The sequence below is a fragment of the Muscardinus avellanarius genome, assembly GCF_963383645.1.
Source record: "Muscardinus avellanarius genome assembly, chromosome: 2".
Lineage (NCBI taxonomy): Eukaryota > Metazoa > Chordata > Mammalia > Rodentia > Gliridae > Muscardinus > Muscardinus avellanarius.
In genome coordinates this window covers 35460744-35486885 of record NC_137787.1, presented here as the reverse complement: position 1 = coordinate 35486885, position 26142 = coordinate 35460744, and the positions used below count along the sequence as shown (strand labels likewise).

The following is a 26142-nucleotide window of genomic DNA, read 5'->3' as shown; positions in this document are numbered from 1 at the left end:
ATGTTATGAAATTTCCAGTATTTACACCTTCCCATTTAACTCATAGCCCCCCCAATAGGTTTGTTTGAATTCTGATTCAAACAAGGTCCAGAGATTGAATTTGGCTACTATATCTATCAACTTTTTTCACCTAAAGGTTTCTTCCTCTTCCCAGGTAGTTTGTCCTATAGAGTTTGTCATATTCTGGATTTTGCTAATTCCCTTTTAGTGGTATAATTTAACATGTCCTTTTATCCCGTGTATATCCTATAAACTTTAGATCTAAAGTCTTGATTAAATGTAGGTTTGATATTTGCAAGTGTATCTTATAGCTGTGCTGTGTACTTTATTTAATTTTTATATTTTGTTTGAAAACAGGATTTTGCAGGTGCTGAGAGTCTTGCTACATTGCTGAAGCTGTCAACTGTGATTTTTTTTTCAGTATTGGGAATAGAACCCAGGGACATTCTACCTCTGAGCTGTACCCCCAGCCCTATTTTGTATTCTTTATTTTGAAACAGGGTTTCACTCAGTAGTAGATGACCTTACTAAGTAGCTGAAGCTGTCCTTGAACCATGATTCTCCTGTCTCACCCTCCCAAAGGCTGGGATTACAAGCGTGCACCACCATGCCCAGCTTGGCTTTTTAGAAAAGGATTTATGATTTTTTAGAAAAAAATTATTTTTTTCTTTCTAAAAAGGATTTATGATTTATTATATTCTCCAATGTTTTATGTATTATAAACATTTGCTATACATAAGTGCTGTTTCTCAGACTGTTACTTTTCTTTTACCTTTGTTTATGGTGTGTGTGTGTATGTGTTACTGGGGATTGAACTCAGGGTCGTTCTACTTCTGAGCTATACCCTGACCCCTGTTTCACTTTTTATTTTGAAATAGTGTCTTGCTAAATTTCTTTTTTTTTTTTTTTTTTTCGGGTCTGGGGTGGAACCCAGGGGCATTTGACCTCTGAGCTACACCCCCTGCCCTATTTTTTATTCTTTATTTTGAAACCGGGTCTCACTGAGTTGCAGAGGGCCTCACTAAGTAGCTGAGGCTGTCCGCGAACCGTGATTCTCCGGGTCTCAGCCTCCCGAATGCTGGGATTACAAGCGTGCGCCACCACGCCCGGCTTGCTAAATTTCTGAGGATGATCTTGAACCTGTGATCCTCCTGTCTCAGCCTCCCAACTACTGGGATTATAGGCATGTACCACCATGCCCGACTATGTTATCTTTTAAACAGAAATTTAATTTTTTTGTATGTGGTATTTGGGATTGAACCCAGAGATATTCTATTCCTTATCTATACCCCAGCCCTTTTTATTTTATTTATTTATTTATTTATTTATTTATTTATTTATTTATTTATATTGGTGGTACTGGGGTTCCTGGAAGCCCTTCTGCTTCCGGGCTACACTCCCAGACCTATTTTTTTTATATTTTTATTTGGAAACAGGGTCTCTTAAGCCAGCGAGGCTGGCTTTGAATCTGCGCCATCCTCCTCTCTTTGCCTCCCAAGTGTGGGGATTACAAACATGCACCACCATGCCCGGCTAAATTTAATATTTTGAAAGTACATTATTAGACCATGTATTGTGGTACATGCCTGTAATCCCAGTACTTGGGAAGTTGAGACAAAAAGATCACAGGTTCAAGACCAACCTCAGAAATTCTTAGCAAGACTCTGTTTATCTTGATACAGAGTCTCACCACGTGTGAGCTTTCTGTCTCAGCCTCCCAAATATTGGGATTACAGGTATATACCACCACACTCAGCCAGAAGTTTAAAATTAATTAATTAATTAATTAATTAACTTATTTATTTATTTTTGCGGAACTGGTGATGGAACCCCAGGGACATTCTACCTCCAAGCTACACCCCCAGCCTTATTTTTTATTCTTTATTTTGAAACACGGTCTCACTGAGTTGCAGAGGGCCTAAATCTCTGAGGCTGTCTGTGAACCACAATCCTCCCGACTCAGCCTCCCAAATGCTGGGATTACATGCTTACATGCATGCACCACCACGCCCGGCTATATATATATATATATATATATATATATATATATATATATATTTATTTATTTATTTATTTATTTATATATTTTATATGTGTGTGGGTGGTACTGGGGGTGGAACACAGGGGCTTTTCTACTTATGGTCTATACTCCCAAACCTGTTTTATACTTTATTTAGAGACAGGGTCTCACTAAGTTGCTGAGAGCCTAAGTAGCTGAGGCTGGCTTTGAACTTGTACGATCCTCCTGTCTCAGCCTCCCAAGCACTGGGATCACTAGGGTGCACCACCACGCCTGGCTAGGAAATATATATATATATACACACACACACACACACGTGTGTGTGTGTGTGTGTGTGTGTGTGTGTGTGTGTGTGTTTTGCGGGTGTGGGGATGGAATTCAGGAGCATTCGATCTCCGAGCTATACCCCCTGCCCTGTTTTTTATTCTTTATTTTGAAACTGGGTCTCACTGAGTTGCAGAGGGCCTCACTAAGTAGCTGAGGCTGTGCATAAACCATGATCCTCTGGTCTCAGCCTCCTGAATGCTGGGATTACAAGCGTGCGCCACCTCGCCTGGCTTTAGGAAATATATTTTTAAATAATAAAATTATTAACCTAATATAGCATTTGCTAATTTCTATTTGTAAAGTGATACATTTTATTAGTAAAAATAGTATGTTGAAGTATCAGTAGACATTCAGTAAATTTGATATTTGCTTACTTGCTTCAATAATTATGAAACATTTGGCAAATTTTGTAATAAAAATCTTTTAAATATATGTGTTTTCCCATCTTTGTAAGACTTACTGATTTATTTCTGTAAACGTTTATAATTAAAAGTGTGGATTTTGATGTCGCTACCAAGTTGGTTTTAATCAAATGTTTAGAATAGGTATGTGAATTAATATCAATAGTTGCTTTTGGCCCACAGGGAGTAGAGCTGTGGTAATGGAGTGTCAGTATGGTCCAAGGAGGAAAGGTTTCCAGTTAAAAAAAATCAGTGAACAAGAAAGCAGGTCTTGTCAGATCTATAAAGCTACTTGTCCAGCCAGGTAAGCTGTATTTTCTTTTTTTCTTTTTCATTAAGTCCTTATTTTTGGATAGCAAATATAGGTATTTTTTGCTAAAAGGTATATAGGAAATTCTAAGTATTTTCTCACCTCTGCTTTCTGTGTCCCTCTTTAAGACAGACCGTGTGTGTGTGTGTGTGTGTGTGTGTGTGTGTGTGTGTGTGTGTGTGTGTGTGTTTTATTAGAGATTAAACCCAGAGGCATTCCTCTGAACTACACCCATACTGTAGTCCTTTTTTTTGTTTTGAAACAGGTCTTGCTAGGTTGCTGGAAACCTTGCTATGCTGCTGAAACTGTCCTTGAACCTGTGATCCTCCTTATTTTAGCCTCCCAAGTACTGGGATTAGAGGTATATGACATCTTATCTAGCTAAGCCACAACTCTTAACAATTTCTTGAGTCATCTTACTAAGATATTCTGTGTGTGCATGCATATATATATATATACTCCCTCTTCTGCCTCTGTAAATGTTTTTAGGGTTTCAGTACAGCACATTATTATTTTTTCTCTTCATGTTGAGTAATAGCATACCTTCTTTCCTGCTATGAATTCACATTGGTTTAGTCTTGATCTGAAAGCCTATAGTTTTGAATACTGTATAGATTTCATGCTATATACTAGTGTAAATTTAATGACATATATTACTATACACTTTGCACTTTTTCATTCTTAGTATACCTCAAATCCCACTGCATATCTGTATATGAGTATTCTTTAATAGCTATATCATATTCAATTTATGGATGCAACATCATTAATTAATCCTCTAATGATGAACATATAATTGTGAAAAGTATTTTTATTATTTATATACAAAGCTGCAGCTAATACCATTGTACATATTTGTATACTGTGCAAGTTTATCAAGATAAATTCTAAAAATGAAGTTGCTAAGGCAGATTATATCCTTTCTAAATGCTGACAAGCCAGATGTGGCGGCACACACCTGTCATTTCAGGACTCGGGAGACCGAGGCGAAGGGGAACACAGGTTTGAAACCAGCCTTAGCAACTTATTGAGACTCTCAGCAACCTAGGGAGACCCTATTTCAAAACAAAAAATAAAAGAGCTGGGGGTGTGGCTCAGCTAGAACGCCCTTGGGTTCAATCCCAGTACCACAGGAAAAAAGTATTGACAAATAATATAAAGTTGGTTTTTTAAGATTATTTTCAATTTATGTTCACACCATGAACGTATGAGACCAACACAGTAAATTTCAGACTGAATACGATTTCATTATAGATAAGAATGAAAAATGTGAATTAATGAAAGAATTTTATAATGTCCTTTAGCAATATTCTTCTTTAAGACATAGGTGAGCTGAGCATGGTAGTACATGCTTATAATCCCATTACTTGGGAGGCTGAGACAGGAGGATCGTAGGTTTGAAGCCAGGCTCTGGTAACTTAGCAAGGCCCTTCATTTAGTGAGACCCTATTTCCAAATAAATAAAATTGGGCTAGGGACATACCTTGGAAATAGAATGTTTCTGAGTTCAATCCTTAGAGCTTAAAAAAAAAAAAAAGAAAAGACATTATAGTGTTTAAAATTTTTAGTTTAAAAATGTAAAAGATAAGCTGGGTGTGGTGGTGCATGCTTGTAATCCCCACACTTGGGAGGCTGAGACAGGAGAATCACACAGATTTGAAGCCAGCCTCAGCTATTTAGTGAGGGTCTCAGCAACTTAGACCCTGTTTCCAAATAAAGTATAAAATAGGTCTGGGAGTATAGCCTAGAGGTAGAAAGCCTCTGGATTCCACCCCCAGTACCACCAAAAATAAATAAATAAATAAAATAAAATTTAAAAGATAGTATCAGAGAGGTACAGTTCAGAGGCAGAATGTCCCTGGGTTCAATCTCCAGTCGCGCGCGCGCATGCGCGCGTGCACACACACACACACACACACACACACACACACACACACACACACACGATAAAATGAGCTTGGTGTGGTGACAGGTGCCTGTAGTTCTGGCTACTCAGGGAGTTGAGGTAGGAAGATGGCTTGAGCCCAGGAGTTATAGGCCAGCCTGAGCAATATGTCTTGATCCTTGCTATGTCAAGAACTTATTTCAAAGGAAATCGAACAAAAGATATTGCATAATGGTTATGTGTTAGGATCTTTGAAACATTATTTTAACATTGCATTTCATATCACAAACTTTGACATTCTTAAGTTTTAAAATCCCATTTAGAGGCTTTTCATATTTAATAGTTTGATAACTTATGTAATATTTAAGCCTATGGGACAAAACTTGTACCTGCTTCTTGTTGTTGTTGTTGTTGTTGTTGTTGTTGTTGTTGTTGTTGTTGTTGTTTTGCATTACTGTGGATGGAACCCAGGGGCATTCTACTTCCGAGTTACATCCCCAGCCATATTTTTTATTCTTGATTTTGAAACAAGGACTCACTAAGTTGCAGAAGGATTTACTCCTTGTGAACTACAATCCTATCAGCCTCCCAAGTATGGGATTACAAGCATGTGCCAGCACGCCTGGCTTGCACCTGATTTTTATTTATTTATTTTTATTTATATTTTGCAGTACTGAGGATGGAAGCCAAGGGCATTGTACCTTCGAGCTACACCCCCAGCCCTATTTTTTAATCTTTTCATTTTTGAAACAGGGTCTCACTGAGTTGTGAAGGGCCTCACTAAGTAGCTGAGGTGTCTGCAAACCACAGTCCTCCTGTTTCTGCTTCCCAAATGCTGGGATTACAAGTGTGCACCACCATGCCCAGCAACACCTGCATTTTAAATATGAGCAATATATAAACCTTAAGTATACCTTAGGAGGAAATCTCTATATGTGTATAACTAATTTTATTCTCTATCATTCTATTAAGTACATTTTGAGTATCTGCTCTGTGCCAGAAACTACTTTGGGTGTCATAGGGAGGAGGGAGACAAAAAGAAATAAGGTTTTACTTACTATCAGGCAACCTGTAGATGGGTGGATTAGGAAATAAGAAACAAATAGAGATCATGATAGTATGAGACATATGGACCTATCATATGTATTCAGAAAAGGTTATATCCATGTAAACATGTAGCAAGAAAGAAAGTGCAATCTAGCCAGCATGGTGAAATTTTGATCAAGTTTATTTAGACAGACAGAAGATGTTATAGTCTAGGAGAACTATGTAAATAAAGATAAGGAACAATTAATTGGAAGAAGAAAGGATAATGAGAAGATGAAATTCAGAAGAAAAGAAAATTTATATTTGAAGTGATAGTAACTTGAGCTAAATTAGTTAGAATTATATGGGATGCCTTCAGTGCTCCCAGGAAATTTATATGTGATTTAAAAACAGGCAGATTCTTCAGTAGAGGATTACAAATGTGATGAACTATTGGAGACATTAGTGTATCTGGAAGATGGGCCTGGTGGTGCACACTTCTAATCCCAGCATTTGGGAGGCTGAGACAGGAGGATCGCAGTTTGTGGGCAGCCTCAGCTACTTAGTGAGGCTCTTTGTAACTCAGTGATACCCTCTTCCAAAACAAAGAATTAAAAAATAGGGCTAGAGGTGGAGCATGGAGATAGAATGCCCCTGAGTTCTATCCCCAGTACTGCAAAAAATAATAAATAAATAAATAAAAAGAAATCTAGGCATGAGGTGAATGAATATGGCTTCCAGGAGATGGTAAAGAGGCAAATCCAGAAATATAGTGTATAGATAGTTGGATTTGTTTACTCAAATCATGATTATTATTAATTTGCTAAGTATTATGCACTGAAAACAGGGCATACATTACAAATCTCTGAATACTTTTTAGATAAATTGAATTTTCTCCAAACTTTAAATGCTTAAAGTAAACTTGGTTGCTTAGATTTTCTTAAAATTGTAATATAATGAAAGATTATTCTCTATCTTACATAAAGGATTTATATTAAAAAAGTACAGAAGTTTCCTGAGTATAGAGTACCTACAGACCCCAAAATTGACAAGAAAATAATCAGAATGGAACAAGAAAAAGCCTTTAACATGCTGAAGAAGAACTTGGTAGATGCTGGTGGTGTTCTTAGGTATGACAGTTATATATTTCTTTTATTTGACAATTAATGAGCTCCATTTGTAAGAATCCTTTTGCAAGATAAATTACCATGAGATTTTAAAATTTTTCATTAAGAAGTGTTTATAATTTGGGAGGCTGAGAGAGGAGGATTGTGTAGGTTCAAAGCCAGCCTTAGCCAGGCGTGGTGGCGCACGTTTGTAATCCCCGCACTTGGGAGTCTGAGACAGGAGGATCGCACAGGTTCGAAGCCAGCCTCAGCTACTTAGTGAGGCTCTCAGCAACTTAGTGAGACCCTGTTTCCAAATAAAATATAAAAAAGTTCTGGGAGTATAGCCCAGAGGCAGAGGTAGAAAGCCTCTGGATTCCACCCCCAGTACCACAAAAAAATAAATGATAAATAAAAGCCAGCCTTAGCTGGTTTAAGAGACCCTGTTTTCAAATATATAAAAAATAGGTCTGGGAGTGTAGCCCAGAGGTATAAGGCCCCTGGGTTCCATCCCCAATACCACCAAAAAAAAAAAAAAAAAAAAGTGTTTATAGGGTTGGGGGTATAGCTTAGTAATAGAGTACTTGCTTAGCATGTATGAGGCTCCAGGTTTGATCCCCAGCAATGCCAAAAGAAAAAGAAAAAAATTGCCAGGAGTGGTGGCATCTGTCTCTAATCTCACTATTTAGGAGGCTTAGACAGTAGGATTTTTTTTTGGGGGGGGGCTTGGGGCTGGAACCCAGGGTCATTTGACCTCCCATCTACTCCCTGCCCTACTTTTTTATTCTTTATTTTGAAACCAGGTCTCACTGAGTTGCAAAGGGCCTTACTAAGTAGCAGAGGCTTTCCACAAACCGCGATCCTCTGGTCTCAGCCTCCCGAATGCTGGGATTACAAGCCTGTGCCACCACGCCTGGCTTAGACAGTAGGATTTTAAGTTCAAGGCCAGCCTCAGCAATTTAGCAATTTCCTCAGCAATTTAATGAGGCCCTCTTTCAAAGTAAAAAAAATAGAGCCGGGTGTGGTGGCACATGTTTATAATCCTCTTACTTGGGAGGCTGAGACAGGAGGATCACAGATTTGGGTACAGCCTCAACAAGTAGTGAGGCTCTTATCAATCTAGCAAGATCCTGCTTCAAAATGAAATAATAAAATAGAGCAGGGGGTATAGTTTGGAGGTAGAATGACCCTGAGTTTCATTCCCCATACCACAAAAAATAAAATAGGGCTGGAGTTGTAGCTCAGAGTTAAAACACCCCTCAGTTCAATCCTCAGTATCAAAAGAAAAGAAACAGTCTCAGTAAATTGGTAACGAACTGGCTAAGTAGCTGAGGCTGGCCACACACCTGCAATCCACCTGCCTCAGCCTCCCAAGTGCTGGGATCATAGGCATGTACCACACCAGGGGAGATAATTTCAGTATTTATATATTTATGTATTTATTTTGTATGGTAATGGGGATGGAACCCAGGGGCATTCTACCTCTAAGCTACATCCCCAGCCCTATTTTCTATTCTTTATTTTGAAACGGTCTCACTGAGTTCTAAGGGACCTCGCTAAGTAACTGAGGCTGGCCTCAAACTGTGATCCTCCTGTCAGCCTCCCAAATACTGAGATTAGAAGCAAGTGTCGCCACATCAGGCTTTAATTTTAATATTTAAGTGAAGTGTTTTAATATTCAAATCTAGCCATTTCGCCACTCTTTCTTCCCAGATGGTATGTGCAGTTACCCACACAGCAGGCTCACCAATATCACGAGCTGGAGACTTCCTGCCTCCCTTTGTCTCCTTCCTCATTTGCGATACCTTCTCTTGAAGAAGAAACTGTAGGGAGAGATGAGAATTGTGCCTTGCCTTCACGTCTGCATCCTCAGGTGGCCCAAAAAATTCAAGAACTGGTCTCACAGGGAATAGAGCAAGTATATGCAGTAAGGAAGCAGCTAAGGTATGGTAGAAGCTAATTATTCTTGTATATTTTTTTACTTTTTTGTTTAGATAATATACTTAACATTATAGGTAATTTTAGGATGCTATTAAAGTCAATAAAACATAGCTTAATTAGTTTATTAAAATAATCTTACATATTTGGGAAGCTGAGACCAGAGGATCGCGGGTGTGTGGCCAGCCTCAGCTACTTAATGAGGCCGTCCACAATTTACTGAAACCCTGTTTCAAAATAAATAATAAAACATAGGGCTGGAGTGTAGCTCGGAGGTAGAATGCCCCTGAGTTCGGTCCCAGTTCTGCAAAAAATTAAAAAATTAAAAATAATAATCTTATGAACCATGTTCAAGCAAATGCTTGGTAAACTTTAATTTGATTTATTATAATTCTAAGTACTCATTTGAGATATTCTATATTTGGTAAATTGGACTATTTCTAAATGATGTATGAATTATATAAAAACACTATTAGAAAAAACTTTTCTAAGCGGGGTGTGGTGGTTCGTGCCTGTAATCCCAGTACTCGGGAGACTGAAACCAGAGGATCTCAGGTTCATGGCCAGCCTCAGGTACTTAGGCCCTCTGTAACTTAATGAGACCCTCTTTCCAAATAAAGAATAGAATATAGGCCAGGCATGGTGGCACATGCTTTTAATCCCAGCATTTGAGAGGCTGAGACAGGAGGATCGTGGTTCATGGACAACCTCAGTTACTTACTGAGGCCCAAGGGAAGTTATTGAAACCCTGTTTCAAAAAAAAATAAAATAAAATAGAGAATAAGCCGGGCATGGTGGCGCATGCTTATAATCCCAGCATTTGGGAGGCTGAGAGGAGGATTGTGGTTTGCGGACAGCCTCAGCTACTTAGTGAGGCCCTTTGCAATTCAGTGAGAACCTGTTTTGAAATAAAGAAGAAAGCCGGGCGTGTTGTAATCCCCGTGCTTGGGAGGCTGAGACAGGAGGATCCCGCAGGTTCGAAGCCAGCCTCAGCTACTTAGTGAGGCTCTCAGCTCCTTAGTGAGACCCTGTTTCCAAATAAAATACAAAATCGGTCTGGGAGTATAGCCCAAAGGTAGAAAACCTCTGGGTTCCATCCCTGGCACCACAAAAAAATAAAGAAATAAAGAAAAAATAGGGCTAGGGGTGTAGCTCAGAGGTAGAATGTGCATGGGTTCCATATTCAGTAGTGCAAAAAAAGAAAAAGAAAGAAAGAAAAAAGAATAAAAAATAGGGCTGGGGGTATAGCTCGGAAGAGGAATGCCTAGTACTGCAATAAATAAATAAATAAATAAATAAATAAATAAATAAATAAATAAATAAATAAGACTGGTGGTATAGCCCTGGGGTAGAATGCCCAGTACCCCCTCCGCCAAAAGAGTGATAATACAACTTTGCAATTTGGTTTATTGAATGTCATGTGCAAAGCATATATTTGTTAAACTTAATGATTTCTTTTATGTTTATTTTTATATACTTACATAGCAAGGCTGTCTTCTGTTTCTCCTCTTTTGTCTACTTAATCAATTGAGCATATGATATTATGATATTTCTTTTTCTTCTTTCCTTTTTTTTTTTTTTTTGGTGTTACTGGGGGTGGAACCCAGGGGATTTCTACCTCCGAGCTATACTCCCAGACCTATTTTATATTTTATTTGGAAACAGGGTCTCACTAAGTTGTTGAGAGCCTCACTAAGTAGCTAAGGCTGGCTGTGATCCTCCTGTCTCAGCCTTTTGAGCGTGGAGATTACAAGCATGCATCACCATGGCTTCTTTCCTTCTTTTTTTTGGTGGGGGCTGCTGGGTATTTAACCCAAGGTCATTTTACCTCCAAGCGACATGTCCAGTTTCTTTTTTTTTTTTTTTTATTTTGAAACAGGATCTGCCTAAGTTATTGAGAATCTTGCTGAATTGCTGAGGCAGGCTGGCTTTGAACCTGCGATCCTCCTGTCTCAGCCTCTCAAGTACTGGAAGTACAGGTATGTACCACCATGCCTGGCACATGATATATATATATATTTTTTTTTTTTTTTTCCTTCGGGTCTGGGGATAGAACCCAGGGGTATTAGACCTCCAAGCTATACCACCTGCCCTATTTTTTATTCTTTATTTTGAAACAGGTCTCACTAAATGGCTGAGTCTGGCCGTGAACTGCGATCCTCTGGTCTCAGCCTCCCGAATGCTGGGATTACAAGCATGCGCCACCACGCCCAGCATGATATTTCTTATAAAATTAATATATATTAAAAATCTTATATTACTAGGTAGTTCATATTTTTATTCTATTTTATATTCTCCACAGAAAATTTGTGGAAAGAGAACTATTCAAACCTGATGAGGTACCTGAAAGACATAATTTATCTTTTTTTCCAACTGTAAATGATATAAAAAATCACATCCATGAGGTACAGAAATCCTTGAGAAATGGAGATATGGTATATAATTCAGAGATCATTCCAGCAACGGTATGATTACAACCATCATTTTTTGTTTATTAGAGAATTTTTTTTACTTTCTATTAATACCTGGCTGAATAGAGTTGACTAATACAAGACTGTCTGAATAACTGATATAGGATAAATACTATTATTTTTTTAAATGTTAACTATGAACTCTCAGGTGATTATTAAAATTTTTTATTTTCACAAGGAGAAGAAACAGTGCAATCCCCAAATCTGACTACAATGAAAAACTAACTTTTGCTCTAAAATAAATATTTTTTCTACTTAAAATAATTTTATTCATTTAGCAAACATTTTTTTAGTATATAGTGACTATATCCCCCCTTTTTACTTACTTTTTTATTTTTTATTTTATTTTATTTTATTTTTTTGGTGGTACTGGAGTTCCTGGAAGCCCTTCTACCTCCGGGCTACACTCCCAGACCTATTTTAACATTTTTATTTTGAAACAGGGTCTCCTAAGCCAGCGCGTGCGGCTGGCTTCAAACCTGCGCGATCCTCCTGTCTCTGCCTCCCAAGCGCAGAGATTATAAGCGTGCGCCACCACGCCTGGCTACTTACTTTTTTATTGATGATATTGGGGGTTAACTAAATGTTACAAGTGTGTGGGACTTGTATAGAACTTATAAACTGAAGTGATCTTTTTACCCATGCCTCCCAAATGCTAGGACTATAGGTTATATCCCACCAAACCTGAATACCCAGTTTTGTTTTTCTTTTTATGAGTCACTTATCAGATTTTATTTTTTCTGCTTTTGAAAGGTATAGTGTCATATCATAATGTAAATCATGTTAACAGTGTCTAGTTTTGAAAAATAGATAACTAAGGTTAATTAGTTCAGACTTGCTTGCACAAAAAGATTATGTTGGTTCCCTCTGCCATATAGCAATTTTGCCTTATACTTTTTAAATTTTATTTTTAATTTATTTTTTGTGGGTCTGGAGATGGAACCCAGGGGCATTTGACCTACGAGCTACACCTGTTGCCATATTTTTTATTCTTTATTTTGAAACCGGGTCTCACTGAGTTGCAGAGGGCCTCACTAAGTAGCTGAGGCTGTCTGTGAACCGCGATCCTCCAGTCTCAGCCTCCTGAATGCTGGGATTACAAACCTGCGCCACCACGCCTGGCTGCCTTACACTTTGATACTCTGATTTAACTTGAATATTAGGCATTTCTAAGAAAATTTTACTATAATTACCTAGAAACTACTAAATACAAGCCATGCTTATGACATTAAAATCTGAGTAGCATCTTTGTTTTCTTACCTTTTGCTATCCAAATTTAACAACTGAACATAGTTGGATAGTTTGGGGGGAGCAGTACTGGGTATGGAACCCCTGGGCATTCTACCTCTGAGCTGTATCCCCAGCCCTATTTTTTTTTTTTTTTTTTTTTTTTTGGTGGTACTGGGGTTCCTGGAAGCCCTTCTACCTCTGGGATACACTCCCACGGGCTACACTCCCAGACCTATTTTTTTATTTTTTATGTGGAAACAGGGTCTCTTAAGCCAGTGCGGCTGGCTCCGAACCAGCGCGATCCTCCTGTCTCCGCCTTCCAAGCACAGGGATTACAAGGGTGCACCACCACGCCTGGCTCCCAGCCCTATTTTTTATTCTTTATTTTGAAACAACTCTCACTGAGTTGCAAAGGGCCTAAGTAGCTGAGGCTGTCTGCGAACCAGGATCCTCCCGTCTCAGCCTCCCTGATGCTGGGATTACAAGTGTATGCCAGGTGCCCAGCTATAGTTGTTGTTTTGGTGGTACTGGGGGTGGAACCCAGGGGCTTTATACCTCTGGCTATACTCCCAGCCCTATTTTTATATTTTATTTGAAAACAGGGTCTTACTAAGTTACTGAGAGCCTCACTAAGTAGCTGAGGCTGGCTTCGAACCTGCGCAGTCCTCCTGTCTCAGCCTCCCAAGCGCAGGGATTACAAGTATGTGCCACCACTCCCAGCTCTTAGTTGGTTTTTTGTTTGTTTGTTTGTTTTTTAAGAACTAAAACTCTGATTTATTGCTGTCCAAAACTTTCAATTATTCACTATCCCAAATTCAGGAAATAAAATAGATTTGGTAGGCTGTGATCCTTGCTACCTATATTTGCTATCCAAATTTCTTGCTATCTGAACTTGGAGATCTAATATATTTGGATATTGAAGTATACTTTGAGAATGTGAATGGGTAAAAGAGTTCTAACAATATAACACAAGTATAGTATGACAATAAAATATTAGAGTAGTATTGAGGTTTTAAGATTTTTTCAATATAATTGCTTTGTTTTTATTGAAATAAATGTTCCCATTTCAGCTTCAGTGGACTACAGATAGTGGGAATATTCTCAGAGAGACTGTGACAGTTACATTTGCAGAAGGTAGGTTATCTCGAGTACCTTTAAAATATAAAATCAGTCAGTGTTAAAAATGGAAGGAATTAGTGCCGGGCATGGTGGCACATGCTTGTAATCCCCATGCTTGGGAGGCAGAGACGGGAGGATTGTGCAGATTTGAAGCCAGCCACGTTGGCTTAAGAGACCCTGTTTCCAAATAAAAATATAAAAAATAGGTCTGGGAGTGTAGCCTGGAGGTAGAAGGGTTTTCAGGAACCTCAGTACCACCAAAAAAAAAAAAAAAAAAAAAAAAAAGGAAGAAATTTAAGCTTGGTGTGGTGGATCACAGGTTTGAGGAAAGCCTCAGCAAGTAGTGAGACTCATCAACATAATGAGACCCTGTTTCCAAATAAAAATAAAACAGGGCTGGAGGTGTAGCTCAGAGGTAGAATGCCCCTGGTTTCAATTCTCAGCACCTCAAAACAAAATTGGAAGGAATTTAAGATATTATCTAATCAAATTATATAGATAAGGAAACCATGACCCCAAAAAAGCAAAGAGCAACTATGTTAGGGTTTATCAAAATATTTCCAGCTATTTAAATGTATCCTATGTTCAACTTCAGTGCTTCTTTGTGTGTGTGTGGTACTAGAGAATGAATCAAAGAGCATTCTACCTCTGAGGTACACCCCCAGTCCTATTTTATATTTTATTTTGAAACAGGGTCTCACTAAGTTGCCGAGGCTGACTTTGAACCTCAATCCTCCTGTCTTAGCCTTCTAGGTATTGGGATTACAAGTGTGTGCTACCAGGGCCATTCTACTTCCGAGCTACACCCCCAGCCCTAATTTTTACTCTTTTTATTTATTTTTTATTTTTTACTTTTTTTGTTGGTACTGGGGGTGGAACCCAGGTGCTTTTCTACCTCCAGGCTATCCTCCCAGACCTGTTTTATACTTAATTTTTATATATAATTTTTTTTACCCACTCTCGCCTCTCCTTGGCTTCCTCCTAAGGTTAAGCAAGACTAAACCAAACCTCCTAAGGTTAAGCAAGGCTAAACTAAACCACTAAAGTGTGGTGTGGGTTTGAAGGAAATAGAGACAAATTATTTGAAATAGACAGTGAGAGAAACACTGCCAGATATAAAGGACCAATTGAAGTTCATATCAGTACTAGTAGTGAGTTTTACAGTGGTACTTGGCTTCTCATATGTAGGCATTGGATGTTGTTCAATTCAGTCAGAGTTTTACCAGGGGAATATAACCAAAGTTCAAGGAAGTTTAGGGTACTCTTTTGTGTGTGTGTGTGTGGTACTGGGGATGGAACCCAGGTGCTTTTCTACCTCCAGGCTATCCTCCCAGACCTGTTTTATACTTAATTTGGAAACAGGGTCTCACTAAGTTGCTGAGAGCCTCACTAAGTAGCTGAGGCTGGCTTCGAACGTATGAGATCCTCCTGTCTCAGCCCCAAACACAGGGATTACAAGCGAGCGCCATCATGCCCGGCTAGGGTACTCTTTTTTTTTTCATGTTTATATTTTATTTTTTCCATATTTTTTTATTAGTGCATTGTATTTATACATCATAATGGGATTAAAAAAAAACTTGTGTAGACATACATAATCACATCACCCAGCCACCTCCCTCCCTCCCCGTCCCTTCCTCCCAGTCCCTCTCTCCCATGCTCGGTTTGGTGGTTGACTTCAATATGAATAAGTATATCATGCGCTTTAAAGAGTTTCCCTTTCCCCTCCTCCCATCCCCACAGTTAGGTTGCCTTATTTGCTCCTCTATAGGATCTCCTTTTTCACCTGGAGTTTCTCCTATTACCCCTTTCACCCTAGCTTTCACATATTAGGGAAAATATCTGATTTCTTACTTTCTGCGACTAATCTCGCTTAACATAATGTCCTCAAGATCCATCCATTTCCCTGAAAATACCACAATTATATATATTTTTTATGGCTGAGTAAAATTCCATTTTGTATATATCCCACAGTTTTGTAATCCATTCATCTGTTGATGGACATCTTGGCTGGTTCCATAGTTTGGCTATGGTGAATTGTGCAGCTATGAACATAGATACACATGTATTAGTTTGGTAGTTTGGTTTCCTTTCTTTTGGGTAGATACCCAGAAGGGGTATTGCTGGATCGAATGGTAGATTTGTTCTCATTCTTCTGAGGATTCTCCATACTATTTTCCAAAGTGGTTGCAGTAATTTGCAATCCCACCAACAATGTCTTAGAGTTCCCACTTCTCCACATCCTCGCCAGCATTTGTTGTTGTTTGTGTTTTGAATGATTGGCATTCTAGTTGGAGTTAGGTGAAATCTCAGGGTAGTTTTGATTTGCATCTCTGATTGCCAGTGATGTTGAGCATTTTTTCATGCATTTATTGGCCATTTGAATTTCTTTTGTGAAGTGTCTATTTAGTTGGCTTGCCCATTTTTTGATTGGATGCTTTGTTTTCTTAGTGTTGAGTTTCTTGAGTTCTCTGTATATTCTTGATATTAGTCCTCAGAGGGGTAGGTGGCAAAATCTTTTCCCATTCTGTTGGCTCTTGATTGAGGTTCTTGACAGTTTCCTTTGCTGAACAGCTCTTCAGTTTCATGCAATCCCACGTATTGATTCGCCTTTTGGTTTGTTGTGCCTTTGGGTACTCTTAAGAGACAGGCTAAGGCTTGGTGTGGTGGTGCGCACTTACAATCCCAGTGACTTTGGAGGCTGCGGCAACAGGATCACAAGTTCAAGGATAACTGGGGCAATTTAGGAAGAACCTCTCTCAAAATAAAAAGGGCTGAGCCAGGCATGGTGGCACATGCTTGTAATCCCAGCATCTGGGAGGCTGAGACAGGAAGACCCTGATTTGCAGACAGCCTCAGCTACTACTTTACGGAGGCCATTTACAACTCATTGAGACTCTGTTTCAAAATAAAGAATAAAAAATAGGTCTGGGGGCGTAGCTCGGAGGTCAAATGCCCCTGGGCTTCATCCCCAGCACCGCAAAAATTAAATAAATAAATAAATAAATAAATAAATAAATAATTTTAAAAGGCCAGCTGGGCATGGTGGAGCAAGTTTATAATCCCAGCATTTGGAAGGCTGAGACAGGAGGATTATGCAGGTTCGAAGCCAGCCTCAGCTAGACCCTGTTTCAAAATTTTAAAAAAGCCGGGCGTGGCCGCACACACTTGTAATCCCAGCATTTGGGATGCTGAGACAGGGACACTAAGATCAGAGAATTGCAGTTCATGGACAGACTCAGCTATTCATTGTGGCCCTCCGCAAGTTAGTGAGACCCTGTTTCAAAATAAAGAATAAGTTGGGCGTGGTGGTACACACTTAAAATTCCCTCGCTTGGGAGGCAGAGACAGGAGGATCGTGCAGGTTAGAAGCCAGCCTTGCTGGTTTAAGAGACCCTGTTTACAATATTAAAAAAAAATAGGCCTGGGAGCGTAGCCCAGAGGTAGAAGGGTTCCATCCCTAGTATCACCAAAAAATAAAAAATAAAGAATAAAAACAGGGTGCCATGGCGCACGCTTGTAATCCTGGCATTCAGGAGGCTAATACAGGAGAATCAGTTCGTGGGCAGCCTCAGCTACTTAGTGAGATCCTATTTCAAAATAAAGAATAAAAAATAGAGCTGGGATGTCACTTGGAGTTAGAATGCCTCTGGGTTCCATCGTTAGTACTGCCAAAAAAAAAAATAAAAAATAAAAAAAATAAAAAAGAATAAAAAATAAGGCAGGGGGTGTAGCTTGGAAGTCGAGCCCCTGGGTTTCGTCCCCAGACCCCCAAAACAAAAAGAAAACAAAACCTAGGGCTAGGGGTGTCACTTGGAGGTAGAATGCCCCTGGGTTCCATCCCCAGTACCGCAATAAATAAATAAATAAATAAATAAATAAATAAATAAATAAATAAATAATAAACAAACAAAGCAAGCAAGCCAAGGATATAGCTCAGTACTAAGGGCACCTCTGAGTTTAATTACCAATATCACACACACAAAACAAACAAAGAAAAGAGAGAAAAAAAGAGACAGAAACTGAAATAACAGACCTCTAAGATGGATTGGAAAATAATCTTATTAAGGAAGTTCATGGACCTGAAGAAAATTGAGGGATCATTTGACTGAAGTCACATGAAATTGAAGAACAATAGTAGCCAAAGTACCTTCACAAAATGCTTAGAAGAATAGGGGTTGTGATGAGAGAATGTTATATTTGATTTTGAGATTTTAGAGGTACAATAATCCAGCATATTCTAGAGGTACTATTAAAAGGAAACTGAAGTTAACAAATTGAGTTGGGTTTTTTTTTTTTTGGTTTTATGATTAAACCCAGGGGCATATTTTATTTGGAAACAGGGTCTCTTAAGCCAGCGAGGCTGGCTTAGAACCTTCATGATCCTCCTGTCTGTGCCTCCCAAGCGCGGGGATTACAAGCGTGTGCCACCATGCCCGGCCTTTTTATTTATTTTGAAACAGGGTCTCATTAAGTTTCAGAGGGCCTCACTAAGTAGCTGAGGCTGTGTGAGAACCCGGATCCTGCTGCCTCAGCCTCCCAAGTACTGGGATTATAAGTGTGTGCCACCATGCCCTGCTGGGGAGTTTTGTTCGTTTTATTTTGAAACAAGATCTCATTAAATTGCTCGGGCTAGCCTTAAAGTTTTAGTCTTCCTGCCTCAGCCACCCAAAAGCTGGGATTACAAATATAAAATTGGTTTTTATTGATATAAGTAGATGAATATATTTGGGTTAACATGTAAGAACTACATGAAAGATATAGAGTGTAGCTCAGTGGTACAGTACCTGTTAACATATATCAGGCCCTGGGTTTTATCCCAGATTCTCAAAAAAAAAAAAAAAAAATGTATGAGAATGATTCAGATTCCCTAAGGAAAATTATTTTAAAATTTAAGACAGGAAACAGAAGTTTTCACTTTTATTCACTTATTCTAAAATGAGTTAAGGAAAGAAATTTAATACTATTATTATTGAGGATTTGTTTTTGTTAGGTATTTATCTAGACATTATGGATACAAAAGATGAATTGGTATTTGTAGGCCAGGTATGGTGGTACACACTTGTAATCCCAGCGCTTGGGAGGCTGAGACAGGAGGATCACCCAGGTTCAAAGCCAGCCTCAGCTACTTAGTGAGGCTCTCAGCAACTTAGTGAGACCCTGTTTCCAAATAAAGTATAAAATATGTCTGGGAGTATAGCCCGGTGGTAGAAAGCCCCAAGTACCACCAGAAAAAAAAAAGTTTGGTGTTTGTAATTGAGAAACTTACTATGTTTCTCACATCTAGAGGAGTTATAGTCTAGTATTATAGCAGGGAGAATGGATAAATTTATAGCTATAGAGTCTTACAGTAAAGTATATTTCTAAATCCTCATCTAGATGTACTGAATTAGAATTTATAGAGGCTGGGTTTGGGGTTAGCTCAGTGGTCGAGTGCTTACCTAGCATGTACAAAACCCTGGATTCAAGTGCCACATGGAATGGAGAACATGGAGGTTTGAACCTAGGGGTTTTATTTTTTTTAATAAGTTTCCTTAGAGAGTCTGATTATCTTCCATGTTATATTCTATAAATAGTAGGTTAGATGAGTGTGTGTGTGTGTGTGTGTGTGTGTGTGTGTGTGTGTGTGTTTTACTGGGGATTGAAGCCAGGGTCATTCTATCTTTGAACTATACCCCCAGACCTATTTTCTATTTTCTATTTTGAAACAGGGTCTCACTAAGTTGTGGAGAGCCTCACTAAGTAGCTGGGGCTGGCCATGAACCCATTATCCTCCTCAGTCTCCCAAGTACTAGGATCACAAGCATGTGTTACCATACCCAGACTAGATGACTTAAAAAAAAAAAGATTTATTGAAGTCTTTTGTAATTTTTTAACCTGTTTCCTATTCCACTTCTGACAGAAATGATTAGAAGCCATAAAACAATTTTTTTTTTTTTTGCAGAACTAGGGGTTGAAGCTCCAAGCTACACCCCCCCAGCCCTTTTTTTTTTTTTGTTGTTGTTGTTCTTAATTTTTTTATTTTATTTATTCATTTTTTTGTGGGTCTGGGGATGGAACTCAGGGGCATTCGACCTCTGAGCTATGCCCCCTGCCCTATTTTTTATTCTTTATTTTGAAACCAGGTCTCACTGAGTTGCAGAGGGCCTCACTAAGTAGCTGAGGCTGTCCGCGAACCATGATCCTCCTGTCTCAGCCTCCAGAATGCTGGGATTAGAAATGTGCACCACCATGGCTGGCTGTTCTTAATTTTTAAATAGGGGCTCACTAAGTTGCAGAGGACTTCACTAGGTAGTTGAGGCTAGCTGCGAACCTACAATCCTTCTGTCTCAGCCTCCCAAGTACTGGGATAACAAGTGTGCGTCACCATGCCCGGCTTCCTAAACAATTTTTGTAATAGTTTTTATTTTATATACTTTAGGAAACTCACCAGGAGAATCACTTACAAACAAAGTGGAAACAAATCAAACAGGGGCCTCTTTGTCTCCAGAACAAACACACTTGCTCTCCTCACTTTCCACGTTTCAGCCCAAAGTATTTACACAACTGCAGGTAGGTGTCCAGTAAAATAGCTGAATTGTGGCTTTTCTTCCTCCATGTCTCCTCAAATAGTGACTTTAAAGAATTTAAGTAGAATTGTATAATAATCAAATATTTCCTATTTATTAATGTCCTAACTTTTTTTTTAATGCAGTACTGGCGATGGAACCCAGAGGTATTCTTCCTCTGAGCTACACCTTCAGCCCTAGTTTTTAGTCCTTTTATTTGTGAAACAGTCTTACTGAGTTGCGAAGCGTCTCACTAAGTAGCTGAGACTGTCCATGAATGGGGATCCTCCGATCTCCGCCTCCCAAAAGCTGGGATTACATACAAGCGTGTGCCATTGTGACTGGCAAATATCCTAACTTCTTCACGTCTTAATTTAAGATGATAATTCAAATAATATGTTTTTTAAAAGTTTGAACTTGACTATGAAAGTAGTAATATTTAATTGTACTATTTTTCCCTTGATTCTTGTTTCTGTTCTATTTTTTTTTTTTTTTTTGTACTGGGGTTCCCAGAAACCCTTCTACCTCCGGGCTACACTCCCAGACCTTTTTTATATTTTATTTGAAAACAGGGTCTCACTAAGTTGCTGAAAGCCTCACTGAGTAGCTGAGGCTGGCTTCGAACCTGTGCGATCCTCCTATTTCAGCCTCCCAAGCGCGGGGATTACAAGCGTGCGCCACCACGCCTGGCTTATTTTTTAATTCTTTATTTTGAAACTGGGTCTCACTGAGTTGCAGAGAGCCTCACTAAGTAGATGAGGCTGTCCTTGAACCGTGATTCTCCAGTCTCAGCCTCCCAAATGCTGGGATTACAAGCGTGTGCCACCACACCCGGCTGACCTATTTTATATTTTTATTTGGAAACAGGGTCTCTTAAGCCAGTGCAGCTGGCTTCGAACTTGCGCTATCCCCCTGTCTCCGCCTCCCAAGCGCAGGGATTACAAGTGTGTGCCACCACGCCTGGCCTCATTTAATATTTCTAATACCTATTTGCTTGTATTTTGTTTTAATTTTTATCAAAAGAATATTATCCTATAAAATATCAAGTTGGATGTGGTGGCACATGCTTATAATTCCAATATGTGGGAGACTGAGACAGGAGGATTGCAGGTTCATGGCTAGTCTCAGTAACTTAGAGAGGCCCTACACAACTTTGTGAGACCTTATTTCAAAATAAAAAATAAAATTGGTCTGGGGATGTAGCCTAAAGTAGCATACCCTTGGGTTTAATCTCCGGTAACAAACACACACACACACACACACACACACACACACACACACACACAAAAGATAGCTGAGTGTCATGGTACATGCTCGTAATTTCAGTATTTGGGAGGCTGAGACGGGAAGATCACAAGTTTGCAGCTGGTCTCAGCAACTTAGTTCTTTTGAGAGACTGTTTCCAAATAAAAAATAAAATTGGGCTATTTTATTTTTTTTAAATAGGCAATTTATATAACCCAGGTTCTTCAGACATTGGAATTTTTGAGTATTTTATTAGAGCTGATTTTAAAACATACTTATAGTTTCATTTAACTGATATAATTTATAAAAATTCAGATTTGTAAAATTGAGGATTTGCATATCATCCGTCTCGTTTTGAAACAAAAATGGACTTTGAAATATTTTAATTTACATTTATAAAACAAAACTGATTGATATGTCAGCATTGCCACCGAGAAGTAAAAATATCTCAAGTTCTGTAAGGGGAACTTTTCAGGCATTAAATTGCAAAATCTCAATTATTGTAGATAATGTTGAAGAGAAAATAAAGTATTCCACATTTTAAATGTCACAAAAAAATAGGCAATTTATAAAATAGGCAATAAAAAATAAAATAGGGTGTAGCTCAGAGGTAGAATCCCCAGCTTCAATCCCCTGTAATACACACACACACTATACATAGTAAATTAAACGTTTTGATATAATTCTCTTCTGTTCAAAAGGGTTTGCAGTTACAACCAAGATTTACCTCTTCTGATGGATCACCGGCTCTGATATCAGTAAATAACCACCCTTCCTCCAGTCCTTCAAGACTTCTGGATTCTGTGGACAGTGCTGTAATGAATAAAAATTCTCTACTGCTTAGTCAGAGTCAAAGCCTTCAAACAGATACATGCCTAACCGAAAACAGTAGCACTGCCTCTGCCGTAGGTAACCTTCCAGCACCAGATCCAAATCTGGTTGCAGTGGACCAGCTGGTAGAAGTTGAAGATGTTGAGGATACAGGGAATGTGGAAGGAAGTGTCCATAGGATTCTCTTGGGAGATGTGCAGACCATTCCAATACGGATTATAGACAACCACCCAGCTCTTAGTAAGTTAAAATCAATTTATGATATTATACTTTAGCTTTTATTAGCCATCATCACTAAATAAAAAAACCTTATCATTTCTACCCAGTGGGTTTAATATTATATAACTTAAGAGAAATTCTGAAAAAGGAAATTTCATTAGCATGTGTTTAAGAATGTTTAAACTCAAATTTTAATTTTCTCTTATTTCTAATGATTTAATATCATTGAAATAATTCATTCCCTAATTACCTATTTCTTCATGGAAAATTCATAATGTTGTGAAACCAGAAAATTATTTTTGAGTACATGAAAAAATTGATAAAAGCAGATAAAATATGGAAAACTTTTATTGCAGAAGTAACGGAAAAAATGATATACGTACACACAAAGAAAAATGGAATAAAGTGGGCAGATATATAGGTTAAAAAGAAGATTTTGAGTCTTAATATTCTGAGTTGTCTGGAAGGTAAAAGGAACTAACAAAACTTTGGCACTTAGGTTTAATCCAAGACCTTATTATCTTGACTTTATTATTAACCTAGTTGACATAATTGTAAACTCTGTTAACTCCTACTTGATCTATCTATGTAACTTCACCAAAATTGTTTTGGATGGTGCATGTTTGTGGGGAAATATTTATAATTTGATTTGAGGAATAAAAATCTTTATAGAGCCAGGCGTGGTGGCACACGCTTGTAATCCCCACACTTGGGAGGCTAAAACAGGAGGATCGCACAGGTTTGAAGCCAGCCTCAGCTGCTTAGTGAGGCTCTCAGCAACTTAGTGAGACCCTGTTTCCAAATAAAGTATAAAATAGGTCTGGGAGTATAGTCTGGAGGTAGAAAAGCCCCTGAGTTCTACCCCAAGTAAAACACACACACACACACACACACACACACACACACACACACACACACACACACACACACATCTTTATAGAAGCTGGATGTGATGGCACATACCTACAATCCCAGTATTTGGGAAGTTGAAATAGGAGGATCATAGGTTTGAGGACAGCCGTAGCAGCTTAACAACAACAACAAAAATCTTTATAGAAATTGTTACTATAATATATATTTTACCTCCATCTTAGTCCTCATTCTTTTGGGTAAGGAAAATTGTGACATAGCTCCTTCCATAAAAAGTCATTTTTTTTTATATTTATTGAAGACTTTTTTGGGGCAGGGGGCTTATTGAGGATTGAATCCAGGGACATGGTGCCTCTGAAGTACATCCCCAGCTACTTTTATTTCTTATTTTTTTGAGTCTCTGCCAGGTGTGGTGGCACACACTTGTAATCCCTGCATTTGGGAGGCTGAGACAGAAGGATCACGGTTTGTGAACAGCCTCAGCTACTTGGTGAGGCCCTTTGCTTCAGTGAGACCCTATTTCAAGATAAAGAATAAAAAATAGGGCTGGGGGTGTAGCTTGGTGGTAGAATGCCCCTGGGTTCCATCCCCAGTACCACAGAAAAGAAAATAAAATAGTCTCTAAATTGCTGAGGGTCTCACTAAATTGCCAAGGCTGATCTTGAACCTGAGATCCTCCTGTCTTAGCCTCCCAGGTACTGGGATTACAGGTATTCAGTAAAATAAGTACTTTTTATTTGTTTTGGCCCTGGGGATTGAACCTGAGGGGATTCTTCTCCAAGATACACTTCTGTCCCCTTATATTTTTTTATTTTAAAACAGGGTCTTGCCGGGCGTGGTGGCCCACGCTTGTAATCCCCATGCTTGGGAGGCTGAGACAGGAGGATCGCGCAGGTTCAAAGCTAGCCTCAGCTGGCTTAAGAGACCCTGTTTCCAAATAAAATATAAAATAGGTCTGAGAGTATAGCCCAGAGGTAGAAAGCCTTGGGTTCCATCTCCAGTACCACAAAACAAAAACAACAAACCAAAAAACAAAACAAAAAACTGGCTCTTGCTAAGTTGCTGAAGAACTTGCTAAGTTATGAGGCTGACCTCAAACCTACAATCATCCTATGTCAGCCTCCCAAGTACTAGGATTACAGGTATGTACTATTATGCCCAGCTGAAAGAAGTACCTTTAAGAAAATTATCTAAAGTGCTATGGCAGTTGTAACTGTTGAATAACATTAGTAGATGTGAATAAAAAATAATATATGTCAGTTAATCCTCACAATTGCCGGAAAAAGTTAGTGGTGTTTCTATTCTACTGATGAAGAAAGCAAGGCTTAGGGAGGTTAAGTAATTGCTCACATTAGTGACAGAACAGGAATTTAAATCCCAATCAGCTTTGCTTTCCAAGGCTTTCTTCCATTCTAATATGCTTCCTCACTCTATCACAGTAATTCTGGGAGCACTAATCCAGATTGATTTAAAAGAGGCCTGGAGATACCTGCATGTGACAATAATCATTAGGTATGTTTAGCACACTTCTCTGAGCAAATGCAGCCCCTCCTTAACATCTGTTTCTTAGTAGCATGAAAAACTGGTATTCTTGAGAGAGATGAAAATTTGAGAGTAAACATACCATTTATCAGTGAACAGTAATATTGCTGGTATGCTTTAGATTAGTATGGTTATAAGTCCTTTCAAATCAGAATAGTCGTAAATTCTGAAATGTTTTAGATAAGCAAACATAGCTCACCAAGCTATATCAGAGATATTAGTTAAGATTTGACACTGAGCTGTAAAATATACCAACTATTTTTTAAATTACATCTTGGGCCTATTCCAAACTTCTTTTTTTTTCCCTAAATTCATTTAATTCTGAAGATCCCAGTGTCAGAGAGTGTATTAACTTTTTGGATTTTTCTTTTGTTTGGTTTCAAAGTTGAAGAAAATCCAGAAGGCACTATTTCTATGAGCCACGTTAAGCAAGAACCCAAAGAGCCAACATTGTCTATGGAAGCAAAGACAGTTTTGGACTGTAAGAGATTATCTGCTACTTAAGTTTTTGAAGCTTTTCAGGATTTACAACTCTGATGACTTCTGATATCTTAGAAAAGAAGGTGAATATTGTCAAAACATGGCGTCATGATAACTGGACTGAAGACTGGCTTGATGAGCAGCTTTGATTTAAAACTGGTATTTTTGTTGCCAATTCCATATGTTTACCTTCCTTAAGAGATATTTTGCTCTCCTTATTTTGTGTAAATCTTAAGCTTTTTTTTATTTTCTACTAAGGCCAGTATTTCAAAGATTGTCAGAGCTTATCCATAGTAATTTAATCTGAACACAAATACTAACTCATCTCTGGAAATATCTAATTTTGGTTCTTACAAGACAAAAAAAAACCCCAACAGTGTATATATTTGAATGGGTGTATTTATGTCATGACTTTTAAAATTGTATAAAGGAATTTTTAATTTACAGACAGGTAAGAGGATATTTGTCTTATTTGGAAAGGTAAAACAATAGATTTTACATAATAACACAAAGCCCCAGATATCATGACTGTGGACATGGCACACTTACATTTTAGCCTCTTCCTTTTTAATTTTTG

The 26142-nt window shown here is 38.5% G+C and overlaps 1 protein-coding gene across 3 annotated transcripts in view; it reads left to right on the top strand.

Annotated features, from left to right (window-relative positions):
- Window positions 1-25589, top strand: part of CARF (calcium responsive transcription factor) — a gene marked incomplete at both ends in the record, with an annotated part of 65346 nt that extends 39757 nt beyond the window's left edge. For all 3 annotated transcript variants that reach the window (XM_080688975.1, XM_080688976.1, XM_080688974.1), the window contains 8 exons: window positions 2932-3052; window positions 6956-7099; window positions 8789-9019; window positions 11316-11478; window positions 13785-13848; window positions 20252-20382; window positions 22325-22694; window positions 25471-25589. In XM_080688975.1, the coding sequence (XP_080545101.1) occupies window positions 2932-3052; window positions 6956-7099; window positions 8789-9019; window positions 11316-11478; window positions 13785-13848; window positions 20252-20382; window positions 22325-22694; window positions 25471-25589 (1343 nt within the window). The remainder of the gene's footprint in view (window positions 1-2931; window positions 3053-6955; window positions 7100-8788; window positions 9020-11315; window positions 11479-13784; window positions 13849-20251; window positions 20383-22324; window positions 22695-25470) is intronic.
- Between the last annotated feature and the right edge of the window lie 553 nt (window positions 25590-26142).